This window comes from Phoxinus phoxinus (genome assembly GCF_949152265.1).
Source record: "Phoxinus phoxinus genome assembly, chromosome: 2".
NCBI lineage: Eukaryota > Metazoa > Chordata > Actinopteri > Cypriniformes > Leuciscidae > Phoxinus > Phoxinus phoxinus.
The window spans coordinates 44,025,813-44,046,017 of NC_136877.1; the positions used below are offsets into that span (position 1 = coordinate 44,025,813).

Sequence of the window (20,205 nt, forward strand, 5' to 3'; positions counted from 1 at the left end):
ATTTCTATATTTGTGTACAATTGATGTTGTACAATGGAATACCATGGTTCATGTCCAAAGGTATACCATGGTTCATGTCCAAAAAACATGATAATATTGTGGTGTTTTTTTATTGGCATTCGTTTGGTTCCTTGAAATGTAGTGTAGGAAGTTTCTGTATTGTTTTGATTGTGTATGTAGTAAATCCTGCACCTCAAATCCTATTTGATCCTGTGCTTTGGTTGAGGTGTAGATCAAAACCCATGTGATTAAATCAAACGTTTGCCGGCTCTGACGTCCAGATCTCTATTGGCGCCAGGGAGTCCTGGGCCGAGGGTTTGGGATGTTGGCACTTGATGCAGCCATAAAGCGGTCACATTGACCCTGTGGAGCCGCTCACACCGCTGACCTTCAGACCAGCGTGCCTTGTGTGTGTGTGTGTGTGTACGGTGTATCCATTTGGCCTCTCGACATGAGCCATAAGCCACAACTATCCAATGTTGAGAGCAACTAAATACAAGTAAAAAGTGCTACACTAAAATTGCAAGTTTACCTATTTTTTTATAACATGATTGTGTAGTACAACTGCTTTTTGCATCACATTGTATTGCGTATACTCAACACAAGAATATGAACACACTTCCAGCTACACAAACCCAATTTCATACATAATTGCAATCCTGAAATGTGTCGGACAGCAAATACACTGTTGTATTCTCACAATAGGCGCTGCATTTTCTCTTTCAGCTCAGCTACTCTACGGGTTAAGCAATGGTTTAAAGAGAATCTTGTTAAGAAAGGTAGTTAAAGTCATTATTAGCTACTGTTTTGTATGTATTCAGATCCTCATTTTTGGGCCCCAAAACTGCTCTGCTTTTTCTATAATATATGAATTTTGTTAAAATATGGGGAGAAATGTAGTTAGAAACTAGTAGCTTGTAACATAGCTAACTACTTTTTTTTCTATAGTTTAGATATTTCATTAATTACAAGTAATCTTGGCAAGCTGCAATTTCAAAGTAGGTTCCCTGACACTATTTGTCAATTTTTGGATGTCATAGACTCTCAGTTTGTCCTTCGCTCCGTCATTCCATCCATGCATACTCTCTTGTCACACATGGTTGAAATAGTGCATCAGAAGGGATGAAACGGAGAGAGCTGTCAGCAGTCTTTCCATCCCTCCATCCATCACCGTTCTTGACGCCACTTTTTTCGTATCCGGCATGTGACACCAGTAACTTTTGAAGTGCCTGGTGGTCGGAGAATGCTCCGACTTTCTTATTATTCACGTTCCAAAGGAAACCTGACGATGAAATGATTTTTCACATCGTCGCTTTTTGTTGTAAACACACAGCTGGGCGCTGATAGATAATCTCATGATGGCTGAAAGCTGTCTTCTGTCAAAAACATGTTTGGATATAAGAGTTTAGTCAGTTTCAAACAAATCGTTCCCTCGAACATGACGTGATGATGGAGTAGTTTATATAAGCCTTTTGACAAACTCAAAGAACGTCGCTCAGATGAGCCTGTAGTGGATCTTCGGGAAAACTAATCTTCGTGTTTTCATTATCCGAGCCAACAAATTCTGGTTATATTTTCCATAGTTTCGTAGTATAAATGCTTGGATCTTTCCAAGGTCGCTAACTTTGTTATTTAGCAGTGGGGGACAAGTGATACAGTAGAAAGAAAAAAACATAAAGGGCCTTTATAAATTAAACTTGCAAGGGGAAATTGGTGTTGTTTATATGAGACCTTTTAAGTACTGCCGGGTTTGTCATTCCTCTTTTTTCCTCTCTCTCTCTCTTGCATTTGCTTCATTTACCATGCATTATCTTGAAGCGTAGCTCGCTTTTGTTTGTTTTTCTGGCAAGAAAGCCCAGCCGCCTACTAATCGTTGTCATTGATCTCGGTTTTTGTTGATAAGTGGGATCGATTCTCAGGAATCGTTCGGTGGGAATGAGGTTTCGTTGCTAAAGTTTAGTTCTGCTCGATATCTCGCCCGTGAGATCTGACCTGTGCTTCTCCGCACGGGATTCATGAATGCAAACATGGATCTGTGCTCCATAAATAAGGAGCTTTTCTAGGTCTTGACTTCGTTTGTCCGAGTTCACTGTTTTTTCTTTGATCAATGCAGGACAGCCAACAGATCCCATGTCCAATAGATCAGCTTTGTTCCTTTGTTTTGCAATGTTGTTGTGAGGGCGGCCAAGAAAGTGTTTGCATGCTGGGATATAGGGGTAGTACACCTAACAATTCTGTTATTACTCATCCTCATGTCATTGCAAACCTTTATGACTTTTGTTGTATTGAACAGGAAAGGTTTATGTCTGAAGAATATCCTGCCCGCTCTTTACCGTTGGCTTTCCAAAGGACACATAAGCATCATAAACGTATTTTAAAGTAGTGGCCAAAATTACAACCTGTTATTTGCTTTAAAAAAAAATCTACCTCTCCAAAAATCTTGATCTCATCACCAATTTCACAAAAAGATAGGGGGCAGATTTACTAAACAGGGAAAATTAGCATGAGAGCGCAAAACCAAAACAAAACCCATGGAAGTGGAAAGATCTGTGAGTGACAAGGTGCAAATTAAAGAACACAGACGCAGCCGGATCATTTCCATAATGACCAACGCAATCTACCAAGAGCAGCGCAAATTAGCGTCTGGTTTAAGACATGCTTTTTTGGGGCGGTAATTAATGACACAAATACCAGTAAATTTACCAGCGCAAACCAGTAAATCGCCTTCTATGATTAATTTAAATAGTCTCCTCCCATCAATTTTGTTTCTGAAACGGAAACTCCTACAAATGCAGATGCAATAAAGTCAGCCGCAAAAATACCTGTCCACGCTTTTTCAGCGCAAATTTTTGACTGCGTGTCTTTAGTGAATCCTGACAGTAGTTTTTTAACGCAGAAAGAGGGTTTGCACTCGTGCAGCTGTTTGCAAATCTGGCCCTAATACTAGCCTAACTAACATGAGTAAAAAAAAATATGTCTTTTTTTTTAAAGCTCACTGAAGACGAGTAAACAGCTTGTAAGAAATAAATTAAAAGCAATAGGACAAAAAACTACAATAGACCTACCAGAAAAACTTGAAGCACTAGATAGGCCTATAAATAGGCTACTATACATCAATTGTATAAAGTAATCAATTTGTTTATCACTGTGTAAAATAAATATACTTTTTTAAAGTTACAAAAGCGATTCAGTTAAGAGCAATGGCATTGTTTGATTAAAGGTGCTGTATGTAACTTTGTTTTACTTTACTAAAGCATAAAAATACCATAATCTGTTTGCAGATATTTAGGAAACATGCTAAGTTCACATACTCGTTTATCTGAAAAAAACTTCTACAGCCAGTTATTTTACAATATTTTACACGTTCCGTGTTGTCAGTCGGTGTTTGTTTTGGTCTGTGTGATCTCGCCTGTTCACCCAATAGTATTTAGACACCCGGGATGCCAGTTGTGCGGAAACACAGCGTATTGCAGCCAGCCAAACAAACTGGGTTAGCGATTGCAGATTCCACACAACCTAAAAAGCCTCAATATCCATCTAAAAATCTCTATGAACGAGAGCATATTAAAACGCGGATAAATCAACTCATTAACTTACAGTCTGAAAGTCTCCTCGGCTTTAGTTGTCAATTGCGCTGTCAGTTGTGTGTCCTCAAACTGGCAGCGCGCGTGAGCGTCGAGTCTGAGGCGAGGGAAACAACAATCTCTGATATTTAGAATTTGGACTGCAGTACCCATTTCAACCACTAGCTGTCAATATTACAGACTGCACCTTTAACATTAATGGCACAGACGACAGCAGGTATATATTAGGCTGCTGTCACTTTATGACCAGTTGCACGGATGTAATATACGGTACTGATATTTTGAACCAAAATAACTGATTCAGTAGAAATACTCAAAACTCAAAAGATTTCTTCACAAATCAGACATTATAAATAACAGCTTACATTTTTGCTCTGTTCATCACAAAAGTAGCATGTGGTTCCAGAAGACTTTTTATGATACTTTCATGATGCTTTTTGTAGCCTAATAGCCCCAATTCCCAGGACATTCTTCAAAAATGTACATTTTGTGTTTAATGAAAGATGAAAAGAAGACATTCTAGTTTGGAAAAACATGATGGCGAGTAAATAACGACAGTTTTCATTTTTGTGGTGTACTGTTCCTTTAATTCATGATTGATTGTTTTGTGATTTGTGCTGTTGGGCTTTCTGGTGCCATGTGCTCATTGTTTTTATTCTATTCATCAAGTCCCACATGTTTCTTTTTTTTTTTTCAGCAGCAGCGGTTTGAAAAACTTGACGAATGTGATTGCGCTCCTCCGTTTTCAACAAAATACACATGTTCCCTACCAGCCATCGTTCAGTTTCAGATGTTTACGGTGTGCAGTTTATTTTCACTAATTTGATTTACATTCATTACGCACAGCGATTGCCAAACTGTGCCCCGCGCCGGTCCTCTGATGTAAATCAAATTCAAACATTGAGGCTAAACCCAAATCCCTTTGACTTTAAGCAGTTTCCCATACTCCACATACCTTCCCATATGTTCCTCCTCAGCTTCTTCAAAGTAATAAACAGAGTTTATACTCGCAGTCCTCTTCGAAAAATACATTTTGATGGCAATAAAATGTTGTAAAAATCCCTGCGGGGACGCAGAAGATGCAGTCGGTGGGGAGGTAATTGCATTCTAGGTCTTTTTCTGCCGTAGAGAGGCTGGCACGAAGCTCGTCCGCCGGGGGTTTGTGATTCGGTTTTGTGCGACTGGAAAGCTCCATGTAAATGGATCCGTGATGGCGTTTGGCTGACTGCAGACCGCAGAGCTGAAAGATGGGCTCCTGCTATTAGATTAGACTGGGATTTATGATATATCCCAGCCTATATAGTGCAGAGCGCATGGAAGGAGCAAGAAAGTAAATTAAACTGCTGGGAAAGTGTTTACTTTTAAATCCGTTTATCTTTTGGTTTTCTTTATACTTCGGTCAAGTGTTTTGCTCCTTTCTGATGCCTCTACAGTTCCCAATTTAATTGGCTTTTATTGTTTCCTAGACACTTACAATTCAAACTGCTGGAAAGCATTTATTAAACTGGCTATTTCATAGTACCGTAGAAAGTAGCATTTAAAACAAGGGAAACAACTAATGGTCTGCAAAGAGCACCTTCAAACATATTATTTTATAGCGTTTCTGACTTTTATAATTGTTTTTGCTTTTGCATTTTCAGTCCCATTTTTGCTTTGTGCTCTTTCTGAAAAGCGTCTTGTTTCATCTGTATTTTGGTTGGTGAAATATTTGTTTTGTTCTTTTGAGGCGTTCCATATGTGCTGTGCAATCCACTGAGAGACAGTCCATGTGTGTTTTCCTGAGTCCGAGGATTGACATATAGTGAGAGCGCACTCTTTTTGTTCGAGTTTTGTTGTACAGAACAATTTCCCCGTTTGCATTATCCTGATGTAGCAGCACAAAAGAGCTATGCTTTGAGGATGGAGGCTGAGAAGAGAAAGAGTAAAAGCCTCTTGAAAATGCAGCGGCCGTGACTTTAATAAATGTTTGGTGCTTGCTTTTCAGGATGGCTGTTGTGTTTTAGCACACTTTCTCTATAGAATGGGGGGGGGGGGGGGAAGGGCCATAATGGCCTGGAAGACACGTATTGGATCTGCATCTGTGATTTAAAGTATTTCTGAGATGTTTTAGCTGAAAGGTTTTTCTGAAAGTCAATATCCAGCCAAAGTTACGTTCTATAGACAGTAGCGTGAATAGAGAGGTAAAGAAAGATACTTTGGTTGTATGTTTTGTTGTAACGGCCTGTTTCCACTTGCAGAGTCCTGTTTTTCATTATCTGATTTTTCTTCAGGATCACAATTACCTCACATGAACTTCAGCAGAGCATGAAGCATAAATTCACACCGTGTCCGAACCAGACATGAGTTCCATTGACAGGCAATCTGACAATGAGATTTCTCCGTGACCATATTGTTAGCTATTGTTAAAATTTTATTATAAAACGGATACTTCCAGTCCTTGATTCTGATTGGTTGAGCCGCGTTCAAAGCCGTTGTAAATTACTCAACAAACACACACCTGAGACCGCATTACATTAGTATTACTGCGCAACTGCCGTTTGTGATTCTTTGTTGCTGCATGTGTTGCTTAGCAACCTCTTTGGAACTACTTTGCTTGGCGGAGGAATAAATGTGGTATAACGTTATATTTTTTGTTGCTGGTGTTTCTTTTATGAATAAAATAAATATTAAAATGAATATTTTTAAGAAGTAACCGTTTTATAAAAGCAATAAGCCCCTTGAAGGCGTGTTTTACAGTGGATTTAGAACAGCTAAGGGGCGTTGTTAGGCACGACGCGGAGCGGAAACACGGCTTATTGTGTTAACAAATATTGTATATTGGCACGGTTCTTCCAAGAAAGTACTTGCAATGAATGTTATGTTAGGTCATATATAGAGCAATTATTTTTGTTATATATATACAGTAACTTGGATAAATTAACATTAACAAACATGACAAACAAAATGACTGCAAAACATGCAAACTGCAAAAACAGCACTGCACACTTCTATTACAAAATTTGTTTACTGTGACTATTAATAATGATATATAATCAATAAAATATATTGATATTTGTGGAATGTGTAATATATATATGTATGTGTGTGTGTATATAAACATATAATTATGTAATTTTGCAAAAAATATATATAATTTATTTATTAATATCAATAGTTTACTTGCCATAATTTGTTTTGCGTAAAGTATGAAAATTGATTATGAGGAAAAAGTTACAGTTCTGATTATGAATTGTTTTTGGTGTTGCAGGCAGCCTGCCATATGAGTTTAAAGTGGTGATCGCTGGGAATCATGAGCTGACCTTCGATAAGGATTTCATGGCGGAGCTGGTCAAGCAGGATTACTATCGCTTTCCCTCCGTCTCCAAGTTGAAACCCGAGGACTTTGACAATGTTCAGTCTCTCCTGACAAACTGTGTTTACCTGCAGGACTCGGATGTCACTGTCAAGGGATTTCGAATATACGGCGCACCATGGTAAGCTCCTCATGCCCTTTCTTGCATTTAAATCAAATGTCATTTTAAAATCAGAGTTGATTTTAATCAGAGTTGCATATTGTTGACATTGTTGACAGTCATTTGATATTCAGTCTGTTTGCTTTGTTTTCTGTATATACAGTATCATCATCATCTCTTTGTTTATCATTGTTTGGGAACATAAATATTTAACTCATTTATTAACAGAATTTGTATCGGTTATTCATTATTTTTCCATTAGTGAGTAAATATTGTGAGTAAATTAGGAAGACTTTATGTCAGTTTTGTTTAAAAGACAAAGTGACGGCAGTGACGACATTTACAACACATTGTGACCTAGAATACTAGATTTAAAATATTAGATTTTTGGGGTTGGACATTATTATTAGTTAATATTAGCTCTTGGTTAATATGTCCATGCAACTTGCGAAAAACCCATCGTTTTTTTGCATTCTGATTCTGACATCCATAGGCCCAGCGAGACACTTTTTCCTCTTATTCAGTGGATGTCACCCGTTTTCCTCCACTTGTTACCACTGTTTTTCTGCCACCACCACAATGCGCGTGCAACTGCAGTGACGTCTGCTCCCAAATGTTCTATATTTTGGTTAAAACCGTGATTGTTTTTTCAGTATTGGATGAATAGTAACTTCAAAAGAACTGCATTTATTTGAAATAGAAACCTTTTGTAACATTACAAATATCTTTACTGTCACTTTTGATCAATTTAACGCACTCTTGCCAAACTTTCCTTCTTTTTCAAATCTAACTGAATTTCTTTTGGAATGCACACAGGAACGTACGTGTATTGAGAAAGTGAATAAAGTAACGTAAATCTGACATTTTTAATTTGTATTAAGCTCTGGTGATGTCGTTTCTGTGATGATGCCGCTGCAAACTAGTAAACAAGACGGCCTGAGAAAACATCTCTGCGTCATTCCCATACTCCATCCCCGCGTGTTTGAATTTCCTCGAATGCTCTGATCCTCTTGGAACCTGTGTGTTTTTCTAGCGCTGCTCTGGGAATTCACTCTATTGGGCAGCCTATTTAGTTGCACCTCTGCCCTACTTCCTGTTTCCTTCGCATCCATCTAAAAAGATAAAATGGCCCTGAACTATAATTATCCCACACAACATCTTTAATGCTTCCTGGCGTTTTCTATTTTTGTGTCTTGCCCCTTACTCTTTGTTTTCCTCTGTGTTTTAAGAGCCATTGTAAGATTCACCTCTTGTGCGGGCTTGTTTTTGTCTATAATTAGCTGTGAAATGGAGTTAAAGAGGCCGTTATAGAGGGCACCCTGCAAAATGTAGCGAAGCGGACAGTGGGGAAGCGGAAAACAGAGGGAGGAAGTGGAGAAGGAAGGAAGGAAGCCCCCTGTGGCCCTTTAGCGTGAAAGCTGCTAAATGTCTGTTGTGACAGCGTGGGGTCTTGTGGGAAACGGGGGGGAAGGGGGCCGGCGGGTGGATACTGTGAAAACTCAGCACACACACACACACACAGATGGCCGTGAGGAGGTCAGTCTGACCGCTAGCGTGAGGTCTCACTATGAAAGCTTTGGGTGGCCCCGGTGCGGCGTGCGGCTCATCTGGCCGAGAAATTTGAGAAGCCTGCTAATTTGTATTACCATATTGTCACACCATTGAATCTGTAACATAAGTCGCTGAAGAATTTCGTGACTCCAGACCAGCCGTTCGCCCCGAGCGCTGCTGACTCATTCCCGAGAGTGAAAACGGAGAGAAAGAGGTCTAAAAGAAAAGAATGATATCTATAAAGCTAGCTTGATGGACAGATGGAGACAGTAATGACATACTTTGAGATATAGAGGCAAACGGTGACGGAGCATCGGGACAGGTGTCAGAAAAGGGGGAAATGCATAAGAAATCAGAAAGCACTGATGCAGGCAGACATGGCAGTGGCTGTATTATGGGAACACATCATGTGCAGACACGCTTCGGGAATTAAATACATCTTCACACCAGGATCTTGTTCTTGAAATTGTCAGAGATATAAAAAGATGTTATCTTGTAGTATTGCATGAACAGTCTGTTAAACGTAAAGTGAAAATCAGAATGTTTTTTTCAGTACCTTTTCCTCTCATTTAGTTTATAGAAATGCATTCCCTGCATGCTTTTATTGCCATGAAATCACTTTCTTAAATACCCACATTACATTTTAGCATTATAATTTAAACAAATAGCTCACACAAATGAAAATGATGTCTGGTTTGATTAGTGAATTAGTGTCATTTTTATATATACACTATATTTACATACTACTATAGTATTTATCAATCATTTTGAATTTGCTTTTAGTTTTATACATTGTCGAAGTTTTCATTTTTATTTAAGATTGAGTTTTAGTCATTTTGTTATGCACGTTTGTAATTTTTGTTAGTTTCAATCACCAAAAATATATATTTTAAAGTTTTCGTTTTCGTTAACAATAACAACACTGCAGTAAATAACTTCAATGTCAGTCTGTTCGTCACATCAATCTATCATAAGGCTTCAGAAGACTTTTGAATATATTTCATGAGTCATATGGATTTGTATTCTCATGCTTTTTTATGCCTATTTCATGAAATTGTGTTGTATGGACATGAAGATTCTTCAAAATGTCTAGTTTGTCGTTCCACAGAAGAAATAAAGCCGTGCGGGTTTGGAATGACACAAGGATGAATGACTAGGATGACTAAATAGTATGTCTGTATTAAAGGGATAGTTCGCCCAAAAATGACAATTTTGTCATCACTTACTCGCCCTCAAGTTGTTCCGAACCTGTATGAGTTTCTTTCTTCTGCTGAACACGAAAGAAGATATTGTAAAGAATGTCACCAGACAGTTGATGAGCCCTATTGACTTCCATAGTATTTTTTTATTTCCTACTATGGAACTCAATGACTATCGTCAACTGTTTGATTACCAACATTCTTTTAAATATCTTCTTTTGTGTTCAACAGAACACTGTTTTTGTTTTGGTGTGTGTGATCCTGCCAAATTACCCAATCATATTTCAACACCACTAGTTTCCAGTGGGCAAAAAAAAAAAAAACGCAGCATATTGCAGCCATGGAAGCCAGCAAACAATCTAGGTCAGATATTGCAGATTCTGCCCGACCTAAAAAGCCTCGGCATCCATCTAAAAAGCTCTGTGACCAGAGGCATATTAAAACTCATCATCTCACAGCATAAGGCTCGTTGCCTTCCATTATCAATTGTGCTCGCTCCTGTTGCTTGTTCTCAAACTGGCAACCAGCGTGAACGTCAAGTCTGAGGAGGAGGGGGCGGGATAACAACTCTCCAATATTTTGAATGTGGACTGCAGTACCCATTTCAACCACTAGCTAGGGAACGCACACTCACAATGACAGAAAGGGAGGCCAATTTCATCTTTAGCGATTTGTCATCAAACAAACTGTTTATTAAGTGAACAAGTAACATGTTCTCGTAATTTTTTTTTTTACATAGTAGGCCTATGGTAGGCTAATTGGAAAAAGAAAAAACTAATAAGCACGACAGTCCGTTTGTGCATCGCCAAACCAGATGCTCATTAGATCAAAAAATTGAATAAATGCGGTAGGATATGTCATAAGGATTTTATGCGAACCTGCCTTGTTACCAGCAATAGATTACTTTTTAAACAAATTAGTTTCAATCAAACTATTCATAGCCTAACGCTAGAGGCATATGTCATATTATTGTTAAAAAAAAATGTATTCTGGGAAGAGACGCGAGCGTCATCAATTATGTAGAACACATTGGAATTGCGCGAAAATATAACGATATTCAAAAAAGCTATTTTATGATCGAATTTCGCTCGCAGTTCGACTATTCGAAGATCGTGACTCATCCCTAGTTGTCACCTTGTGGAACAACTAATTAGTTCAAAACTATTTTAACGCGCATATGCGACCTGCGTGTACAAAGTACGTGCGATTACAAAAATCTAAATTTGCGTACATGGACCCTCTCGTACGTGTAAAAACCGAAGTATGCGTTAGGCTTTATCCTAGCGTCTAAAGACCAGGCTGACAAAGAGCATGAGATTCTCCAACAGGACTATAAGGCTGTCGATCTAGGCCACACATCCACAGGCCAGAACATGCATGACCCAGTCTGATTCTTCTACAGTATCTTCAATCAGATACTTAGAAATATCTGTTTGGCATGTACCAGCGTGAAACACACCTATCTTCAGTCCAGAGAGCTGAAGCTTTTAAACAAAAAATATTCTTTGTAATATTCATTTTTTTAAAGTTCATGCTTCAGAAAATGTTAACTTACACTAAAAAAATGTTGGGATCAGGAAGTTTTGTCTTTGAAAGGAGTCTCTAATGCTTACCCAGGCTTACCTATTACAATTTAAAATAACTGGTTTCTATTTGGATATATTTTAAAATGTGATGTGATGGCCAAGCTGGATTATTAATTTCTTTGTCTTACCGACAGCAGACTTTTGAACGGTAGTGTACTTGATTTTATTCTTTGTTGATAGAATGAAAAGTATGGAAAAGTAAAAAATTAAGTTACTTATGGCTAACTAAGAACCAAATATAGATGTAATGATAAAGGTTCAAATGCTGTAAATGTGTATTCTGGCAAGCTCTTGTGTGCACAGCGACTGGGAACCCAGACATCTTTCAGGAAGTGGCCTTTTGTTCGGGAACATCCTGATGCTTTTGTCTGCTCCCCGAGATCAAACCCTGGCCTGACCCCAGAGAACCACTTCCACAAACAAACCCACACAACGCGATAAAACCTTTGAAATTAAAGGACTAGAAAATATGAATTGAGATAAAAAGACTCAATTGGAGACATGCACATCCACTTTCATAGACCAAGGTTCTTATGTTGAGATTCTGGCAACTTTGCCACGCAATTACAAACCTAAGAAATTCTAAATTCATTCAAAAGCTTTTCAGGTAGAATTGAGTTATATATTTAAAAACAACTTTCGTATGTCAATAGACTACTTTTTTGTGATGCTTTTTGTCCTGGACTTGGAAGTTGTGAGAGTGTTAAGATGAATGTGAAAGTTGGTAAGTTTTATTAATTTCCCATTCGATAAATCGATTGACCTTTTAACTTATTTCAGAACAAACATTCGCCAAGCCGCTGGTGTCCCTTTGGATATTTTTGGGTTGATGAATGCCTTTAGATGAGGCACAATGAGTGAAAGCCATATTGAGGGGTCATGGTACTCGGGTTTTAAGGAGAAGGGTGGGGGGTGTCTGTCTGGCTTTTTAAAGCTTCATGCTAGCAGTAATCCCCCTCAAGGCCTGACCCGTCTGCCAGTGTTGTTGCCGAAATGGTCACGTGATACAGTTCAGATGGGGTGAGTCCTTCTGGTAGTCAATCTGGGCGCAAGACCAATGCACTCCCCAGGGGTTTTGACATACCCTAATACTCTCTTATGAGATTCAATCCATTTAGACTTCAGAAGAATATTTGGCATGTTTTCGTTGTGGGCACAATAAGTATTTGCCTAAAAGATGCAATAAAAAACTGTATTTAGAACAATGTTAATGGCTTTTCCAACGTATCCTACTAATGTAACTTGACAAATGGAATGAAATTGCCAAGTATATATTTTTAAATATATATATATATATATTTTTTTTGCTAGTGCAGTTCAAAAGAGTAAAGGTAATTAGCAAGTTGACATATCCTAATTGTTTTATTGTTGAATAAAATTCTATAAATATTATACATTTATTTATAATATAAGTACACCCGCGCACACACACACACACACACACACACACACATATATATATATATATATATATATATATATATATATATATATATAATAAAAATGTATTTTAAATAATTATAAATATTATATATGTGTGTGTGTGTGTATAATATATAAATATATATACAAACACACACAAATATATAATATACTGTATATAAATATTATATATTTTATTATATTAAAATTGTATTATATATACATATATACATATATATATATATATAATAAAATAATATTATAATAAAAAATTACTTTAATGTATAATTATTTAATTGACTTAAGCAAGTTTACATCCTAAATGTATGTTTATTAATTCAATATATCAAATGTGTTCTTATATTTGGAAAAAAAATCAGTATTTAGTTTATTTATGATTTTAGTTAATACTAAATCAATGATCTTATGAAGCCAATTTAGTAGTTCTGTACTGCGATACCAAGTTTCAAAGATTGACAAAAATAGCTTGAATGATTTCGCTTGATCCTAACTTTACTCATGTGTATTCAACTCTAGTCTGTGAGAGTTTGGCTGTGTTGGGTAAATATTTCTCTGTGGCTCAAACGGGGCTGGTGGTGCAGGCGCCAGGCTCTTCTCTCGTTTGTGTTGGCCCAGCGCCCTTAGCCCACGTCCAGTTCTGTACGATAATGTGAAAATCCCCCTCCATCCACAGGCACTTGCTCCAACGCTCGCACGTCCTCGCACACCAACACACTTATCCTCTTCCACTGTTCTTATATGCAGCGAGAGTAATCCTGAGCCGTTCATAATATCTGTCTCTCTCACCCCTTATCTGAGCACAGAGTGATTGATAGTGTGTGGAAAAAGACCTCACAGAACCAGAGAAAGAAATGATCGCTTCTCTCTACCACCTCCAGATTATTGCGTACGTTTGATAACTGCTGGAAAATATTGAATTCGAGACATCCAATCCCGTTATTTTAAGCGCACCGACATTCCTTGCATTTTGTAGCTTCATCGTAATTTGACAAACTGACAGTGGAGCAGGCCTTTAACCCTTGCAAGAGTTTATCATTTCCATCAGAATCATCATAACTAAATTTGCAAAACTCACCGCCAAAATGCTAGGGTGTTCTGGGTGGTTGTTTTCAGCCAAACTAAAAGCTCAATGGTTTAAGAAACTAAGACAGCCATACATATTATTAATGTAATTTTACAGTTGTACTGTATCAAGAAAAATCCACCGCTAAGTGTCTAAAACATACTGGCCCCTAGATATGACTCTGAATGCTTCTGTTTTTACCCGTTTTGTTTTATTGAAGAAAAGATTTGAGGCATACTTCATGTCCATAGCATGAACGGTTCACGTCAATGTTTAATATTATGGTAGCGCCCAATTAGTGACTATTGCAGGTTAACTGGCTTTTTGTTCAGATTTTGGACTCATTCTGAAACCTGTTCAAGTGAGAAGGTGTGAGTGTTATGTGTCCCTGGTGATTTGGTCATTTTAGTTTAGAGAGCTTTGAAATGGTGGCACCAGGTGTTGGACTTAGAGCCCAAGCGCTCCACGGTTCCCCGACTGAGCCGTGGGCTTAAAGCAGGGCTCGTAATGTAGTCAGGTTACTGATACTGGGGGATTTAGGCAGTCGGACTTCATACAGACTTCATGGAGCCTACAGGCTGTGTGTGTGTGTGTGTGTGTGTGTGTGTGTGTGTGTGTGTGTGTGTGTGTGTGTGTGTGTGTGTGTGTGTGTGTGTGTGTGTGTGTGTGTGTGTGTGTGTGTGTGTGTGTGTGTGTGTGTGTGTGTGTGTGTGTGTGTGTGTGTGTGTGTGTGTGTGTGTGTGTGTGCGCGCGCGAATGGCTTTCCCAGGCCGAGTCGCTCGGTTGACTGAGTGAGTTTTAAATGGCGCATTTGTCATCACCTTTGCCCCACGGAGTGTGACGGGACGCAGAGCTCCCCCTCAAAAACCTCCCGCAGCCCTTCTCACATATACACTCACACACTCCATTCTTCCATCATTGGCTCATCATCCGACCCCCCCCCCCCTTGCTCTTCACGGTTACTCCTCCGTCACATTCTCTCTTTCAGGCGAAGGGTCAGTGACAGCCGCTACTGTTCGAGATCCTCCCTACACACACACACACACACACACACACACAGATGTTTAGACTTCTATAGTTTAATAGAAAGCACATTGTATTTACTACAGTTTTATTATTTACTTAGCTTGATTCATTTTGAACTTTCAAGGAATCCATAAAGGAAGGTTTTACAATTTTGTCCTCCAAGTACAGCTAAGTAAATATCCACACACATGTATCCTTCAGCGTACGGTCAGACATGACTGGTAAACCACAAACGACAGGGAAAGTTTGAGGAAAGAGCTATTTCAGAATAAAACTCTTCTTTGGTATTTGTTTGTTTGTTTTTCCCCATGCATTAATTATTTATTCTTCAATAAATGGGTCTTAGTGTTTGGTTTTCTTCAGGGCTAATTAGGATTTACTGGAAATGCGCTTACTTGAGGGTATTTTTTTGTGCCAAATTATAATCTTTATTAATACTGTGTTGGTTGGTTGTTTTCCATTAGTTTTCCCGCTCTCTCACTCACTTTACACATTTATAAACCAAAGACCTGAATAACAATGTAACTGAATAACATTTTTTTCAAAAGTTTTGTTCATTATTATATTCTTTATTCATTTCTTCTTTCATAAATTCACATGTAGTTTTCACATGTATTTTTGGCCCGTTTCAAGATTAAGATGAACAATCTATGGCCACTTTCACACAGCAGCAGAACATGGTTGTCAGTTCGGTTATTAACAGGAATGACAACCGCTTTCTCAACTCACACCTGTAAAATGTCAGGACTCACAACCACATTCTCGGAAAACCCGTGCTGTGTAAATGCGACTGGACAACTAGTTGGCTTGACTCACGTGTGAACATAGCCTACTATTAATAATTCTACTAACTATAAGTAACTTTGTAACATATAATATGTACACAATATTTGATTTTAAAAAATCATGCGTGTGTGTGTGTGTGTGTGTGTGTGTGTGTGTGTGTGTGTGTGTGTGTGTGTGGATAGGGGCAGTGTAAGGGGATAGAATATACAGTTTGTACAGTATAAAAACCTTTACACCTGGAATGTCCTCACAAGTATAGCAAAACGTGTGTGTGTGTGTGTGTGCGTGTGTGTGTGTGTTTCTTTAAATTAAAGAAACTCTTTCCTCCCTTTTTTCTTTATGTCAATCTTTTTTTGTACTTCCTCCTTTCATTGAGTGCATGAATGGGATGGAGTCTGCTTTGCGTGTTTAAAGATGCACAGTGGAAGGAGAAGAAAAAAAACACTTTGCCCTCTGTTCAAGGAGGAGGTGGGGGCGGTCATGGGGGTAGAAATCACTGCGAGTCCTAAAGTAGGGGGGAGGAGCGGCCCAACAGGAGAGGGAGGGTCGGAGGAGGTCGTCTGGGAAGCTTTGTGTCGTCTTTCCAGGGGCAGACACTACCTGCACTTGTCAGTGATTGCAAGGTGACCCTTGACCGGGGGGAGTGGCGTCTTGTCAACATTAATTAGCGGGCCATGTCTGGGTACGCTGCACAGACCCTCGGCCATGACCATCAGACAGACAGACCCACAGCGGCGGGGCGGGGTGACGCAGGGGTAACGGCCCCCTCTCGGCTTTCAATGACTCTTTTCTCCTCTCGTGTCAGAGGTCATCGTGTAGCCGCGCTCTGCTAATTGTGCCCCAAAACGTGTTTCTATGTCTCCTGCCTTCTTTCTTCAGATTTAAACCGCATAGACGTAGGAAAAAACAGCTTGGCATCAATCAGAAAAGGTGAAGGGAAACATATGGTGAACATCGATGATCTGTGATTAGAAAGGCAGAGGTCTGTGCTGACAGGACGTCAAACGGAGCCGGTGTTTGTTTACGTGTACGCACATATGTTAAGCGCTAACCTTCCCTGCACCGGGCCACGACTTACATACCACACTGCAGCCCCCCTCAATCCATCAGTCTTGGGACCAAGCAGCCAGAGAGAGAGAGAGAGAGAGAGAGAGAGAGAGAGAGAGAGAGAGAGAGAGAGAGAGAGAGAGAATTAGCTATAATGAGAACTAGGACAGTTCATGAATCTAATTACCCGTGAAACGAGCAACATAGTACTTCTGCTGTTGTCCAGGCCGTCGTTCGTCATACACACCAGGGATTTTACATGCACAATGCAAACACAAGATGCCATGCACTATTGGACCTCACGTGACTCTCCCGTTCATTTCATTTATTAAAATCTGATTTAAAATAAAGTGCGTATGTGTGTGTGTATATATATATAGCACACACATACATATTATATATTGTATATTCATCATTATATATTGTATTGTATATTCATTTACTCAGACTTGGAAATACTACTATGGAAATACTGAGGATTTATTTATCATAATACGTTTTTTTTCTTTTCTTTTCTTAAGCATTTTATCTGAATGATGTGCAGTGCAGAGCTGTTATTTTGCTGATAGCCAAATACTTTTTATATAAGACTTTTAGCAAATTATATAGACTAATAATAACATAAAGTGTTTACAAATTAAAATTGTATATATGATTATAAGCAGATGTTTTTCAGCCTTTCGAGTATTCATTTCTTCACAGTGTGAAGAAAATGTAATATTAAATAATAGAAGTTTTTAAAATTCAGAAATATTTCTGCTTGTGTTTCACTTTGTTGCTCCTTCTGCTCGTGTTCATATCCACAAGACTCAGGGGGGAAAAAACTGCCAGTTTATATGACATCCTGTCCATTGTAAGTGCCTATTCTCTCTGACCCTGCCAACACCCAATATAGAAAGGTTAAGACAATAGCCTTTATCACCGTGGCTCTCTTTCTCACTCACATGGGCATTTATTCACTTACCCCCTTTTCCTGTTGATCACTAAAACCTTTGCCATAGACCCCTTACAAGCGTGCATAAGGTGCACGGCTCAGTGGATTGTATTGTCCCCCCCTTCCAGACTGCATTGATTCTAATCTCTCCTCCCCCCCAACAGCCACTGGCAGACTGAATGGAGATCTGTGTGAATAATGCTGCCTTCCTTCAAGTTCCTACTTATGAGTTTAGAAGCATGTTAAAGTGGTTTTGGTTGGAATAAAATGCGATTTCCATATTTCTTTCTTTCTTTCTCTTTTGCACTTCCTGATAAAGACTGGAAGCTTTTAGCTCTAGCTTTTAGCGGTAGTGCTAATACAGTAAAATGAAGAGGGAAAGATGCTCATTAGTCATTTAATTGATGCAATCTATTGTTGTGTTCGAGTCACAATCTGCACATTAGTGTTGACGTGAAGTTATTAGCAGTCGGAAACTTTCTTTAAGCCAAACTTTCCAAAGAGGATGCGTGTCATGTCATTTCGATTGAAGCAAATTGTTATTGATCCATAAGTAGTTGTGAATGTTGAGTATTTAGCGTTTTATGTATTTTTGATAAAGTATAATGATAAAACATGTCAGAAAATATGATTAATTTAGCTGGATGTTTTATTATGAGACTTGTGTCCAAACTGCGTTTCCCATCTCTCTTTGTGGCAGCAAAAGAATCAATTTTCACACAGTTATGGCATCAATTGAACAACTAATGCACATCCTACATCCATTTTACTCCAAAAACATCATAATTATGACCAATATATTTCAAGCATGATTTCTTTATTGTTATGAAAGTCTAGATTTTCCTCTGGTTGTCACGTTACGCTAAATAGAACCCAAGCGCAGACAGTAACTTTCACAAAGACGGTTTATTTACAAACGAAAACAACAACCCACGATGGGGCAAACAAACAATAACTAGACTTGACAATAAACAGAGCTGGAACATTCACAGACAGACCACAATACTCACAGAACCGAATGTTAACAAGACGAACCAGCACTGAGGAACAAACACCGGGAGCTTACATAGAACACATAATTACAAAGGTACAGGTGACACTGATGAACATCAATACTAACGAGGGAACAAGGAACGTGGCAAGGACACATGATCACAATCACAGGTGACACTAATACAACATTAACTAACATGGAAACGAGGTAAACACAAGACAATGCAAACACATAGTCAAAACAACCAGCCATGTGTTTGCACATAAAACAAGACAAATACATGACATAACCTCCTCCTTACGGAGCGGCTACCAGACGCTCCACATGGGACATAACCAACTGTAAACTAGACATAAACCAACAAAACAGAACAACCATTAACAGTGGCAAACACGAAAACATAACAGTAGGATCGGGATGACACAATAAAAATAACACATGATGGAGGGGGGGTGGGGGAACAAAATAGTTTGTAGGTGGAGGCCCAGAGTAGATAGGTGGAGGTCCAGAGTGGGTGGGTGGAACAAAAGTCCTGGATTCACTGTACATGGGCACTGATTGAGGACACGAAAACCGGGCAGTTCTGGGTGGAGACACATGAGGTTCAGTCTTGGGAGGGACAGGTCGGGGCACAACAGGAACAGGGGTAATCGGGGAAACAACAGGGGACACAACCGATGTTGCTGCAGCAAGCAGAGGAGCCGATACAGAACCCAAAACTGGGGGCGTTGCCACTCGCAATGGAGCTGAGACAGGAGGTACCACAGACGGCTCAGCGTGGACAGTCCTAGACTCCTTAGCTGGGACAGGGCTAGACTTGGTCACTCTCCCATCTACCTCAGCGTGGACCAGACTGACAGAAGCAACCTGGAGAATCGGCACGGAGCCGGGAAGGGACGGAGATGGTGAACCTGACGATCTCTTCCTCCTCCTCTTTGACCGTGGTGCAGAAGCCATAGCCGGACCGAAGACCGGTACCAGAATCCCCGCAATGTCCGTAGCAACAGCTGAAGGACCTTTTGTAGACGTCGAAGTGGCGAGAACGTGGTTGCCAAGCGTTGTCGTGGCTAGGACGCGACTCTCCGGGATCGCTGGCAATGCAGAAACTGACAACGTCCTCGTGGGGTCCTGCCGCTCCTTTCGACGCACATGGTCCACCACCTCTCGAAACGGGCGTCGGATCAGCCCCTGCCGTTCAGCCAGTGGAGGAGGTACATTGAGCCCCGCGATGAAATAAGAATTTAGGAGGACCTCCGGTGTAAAATTTCTCCTCTCCTCTAGGCCCTGGGCATATCTCTCCAGGGATCTCTCTCCCTGGGGAGCAAACGGAATCTTGCCCCTCCTCATGTCCTCGATAGTCGACTGCCACCATCGCTCCTGGTCACCTAACTGGCTACTGGCGGAACAAGACATAACCTATTGTCTGCTGGGTTAAAAAAATGGCTGGTTCGTTCTGTCACGTTACGCTAAATAGAACCCAAGCGCAGACAGTAACTTTCACAAAGACGGTTTATTTACAAACGAAAACAACAACCCACGA

At 39.6% G+C, this 20,205-nt stretch overlaps 1 protein-coding gene across 1 annotated transcript in view; it reads left to right on the top strand.

The window, feature by feature from the left end:
- Window positions 1-20,205, top strand: part of mpped2a (metallophosphoesterase domain containing 2a) — a 60,941-nt gene that overhangs the window by 19,693 nt on the left and 21,043 nt on the right. The window contains exon 4 of the mRNA XM_079593874.1: window positions 6,832-7,057. Coding sequence (XP_079450000.1) covers window positions 6,832-7,057 — 226 coding nt within the window. The remainder of the gene's footprint in view (window positions 1-6,831; window positions 7,058-20,205) is intronic.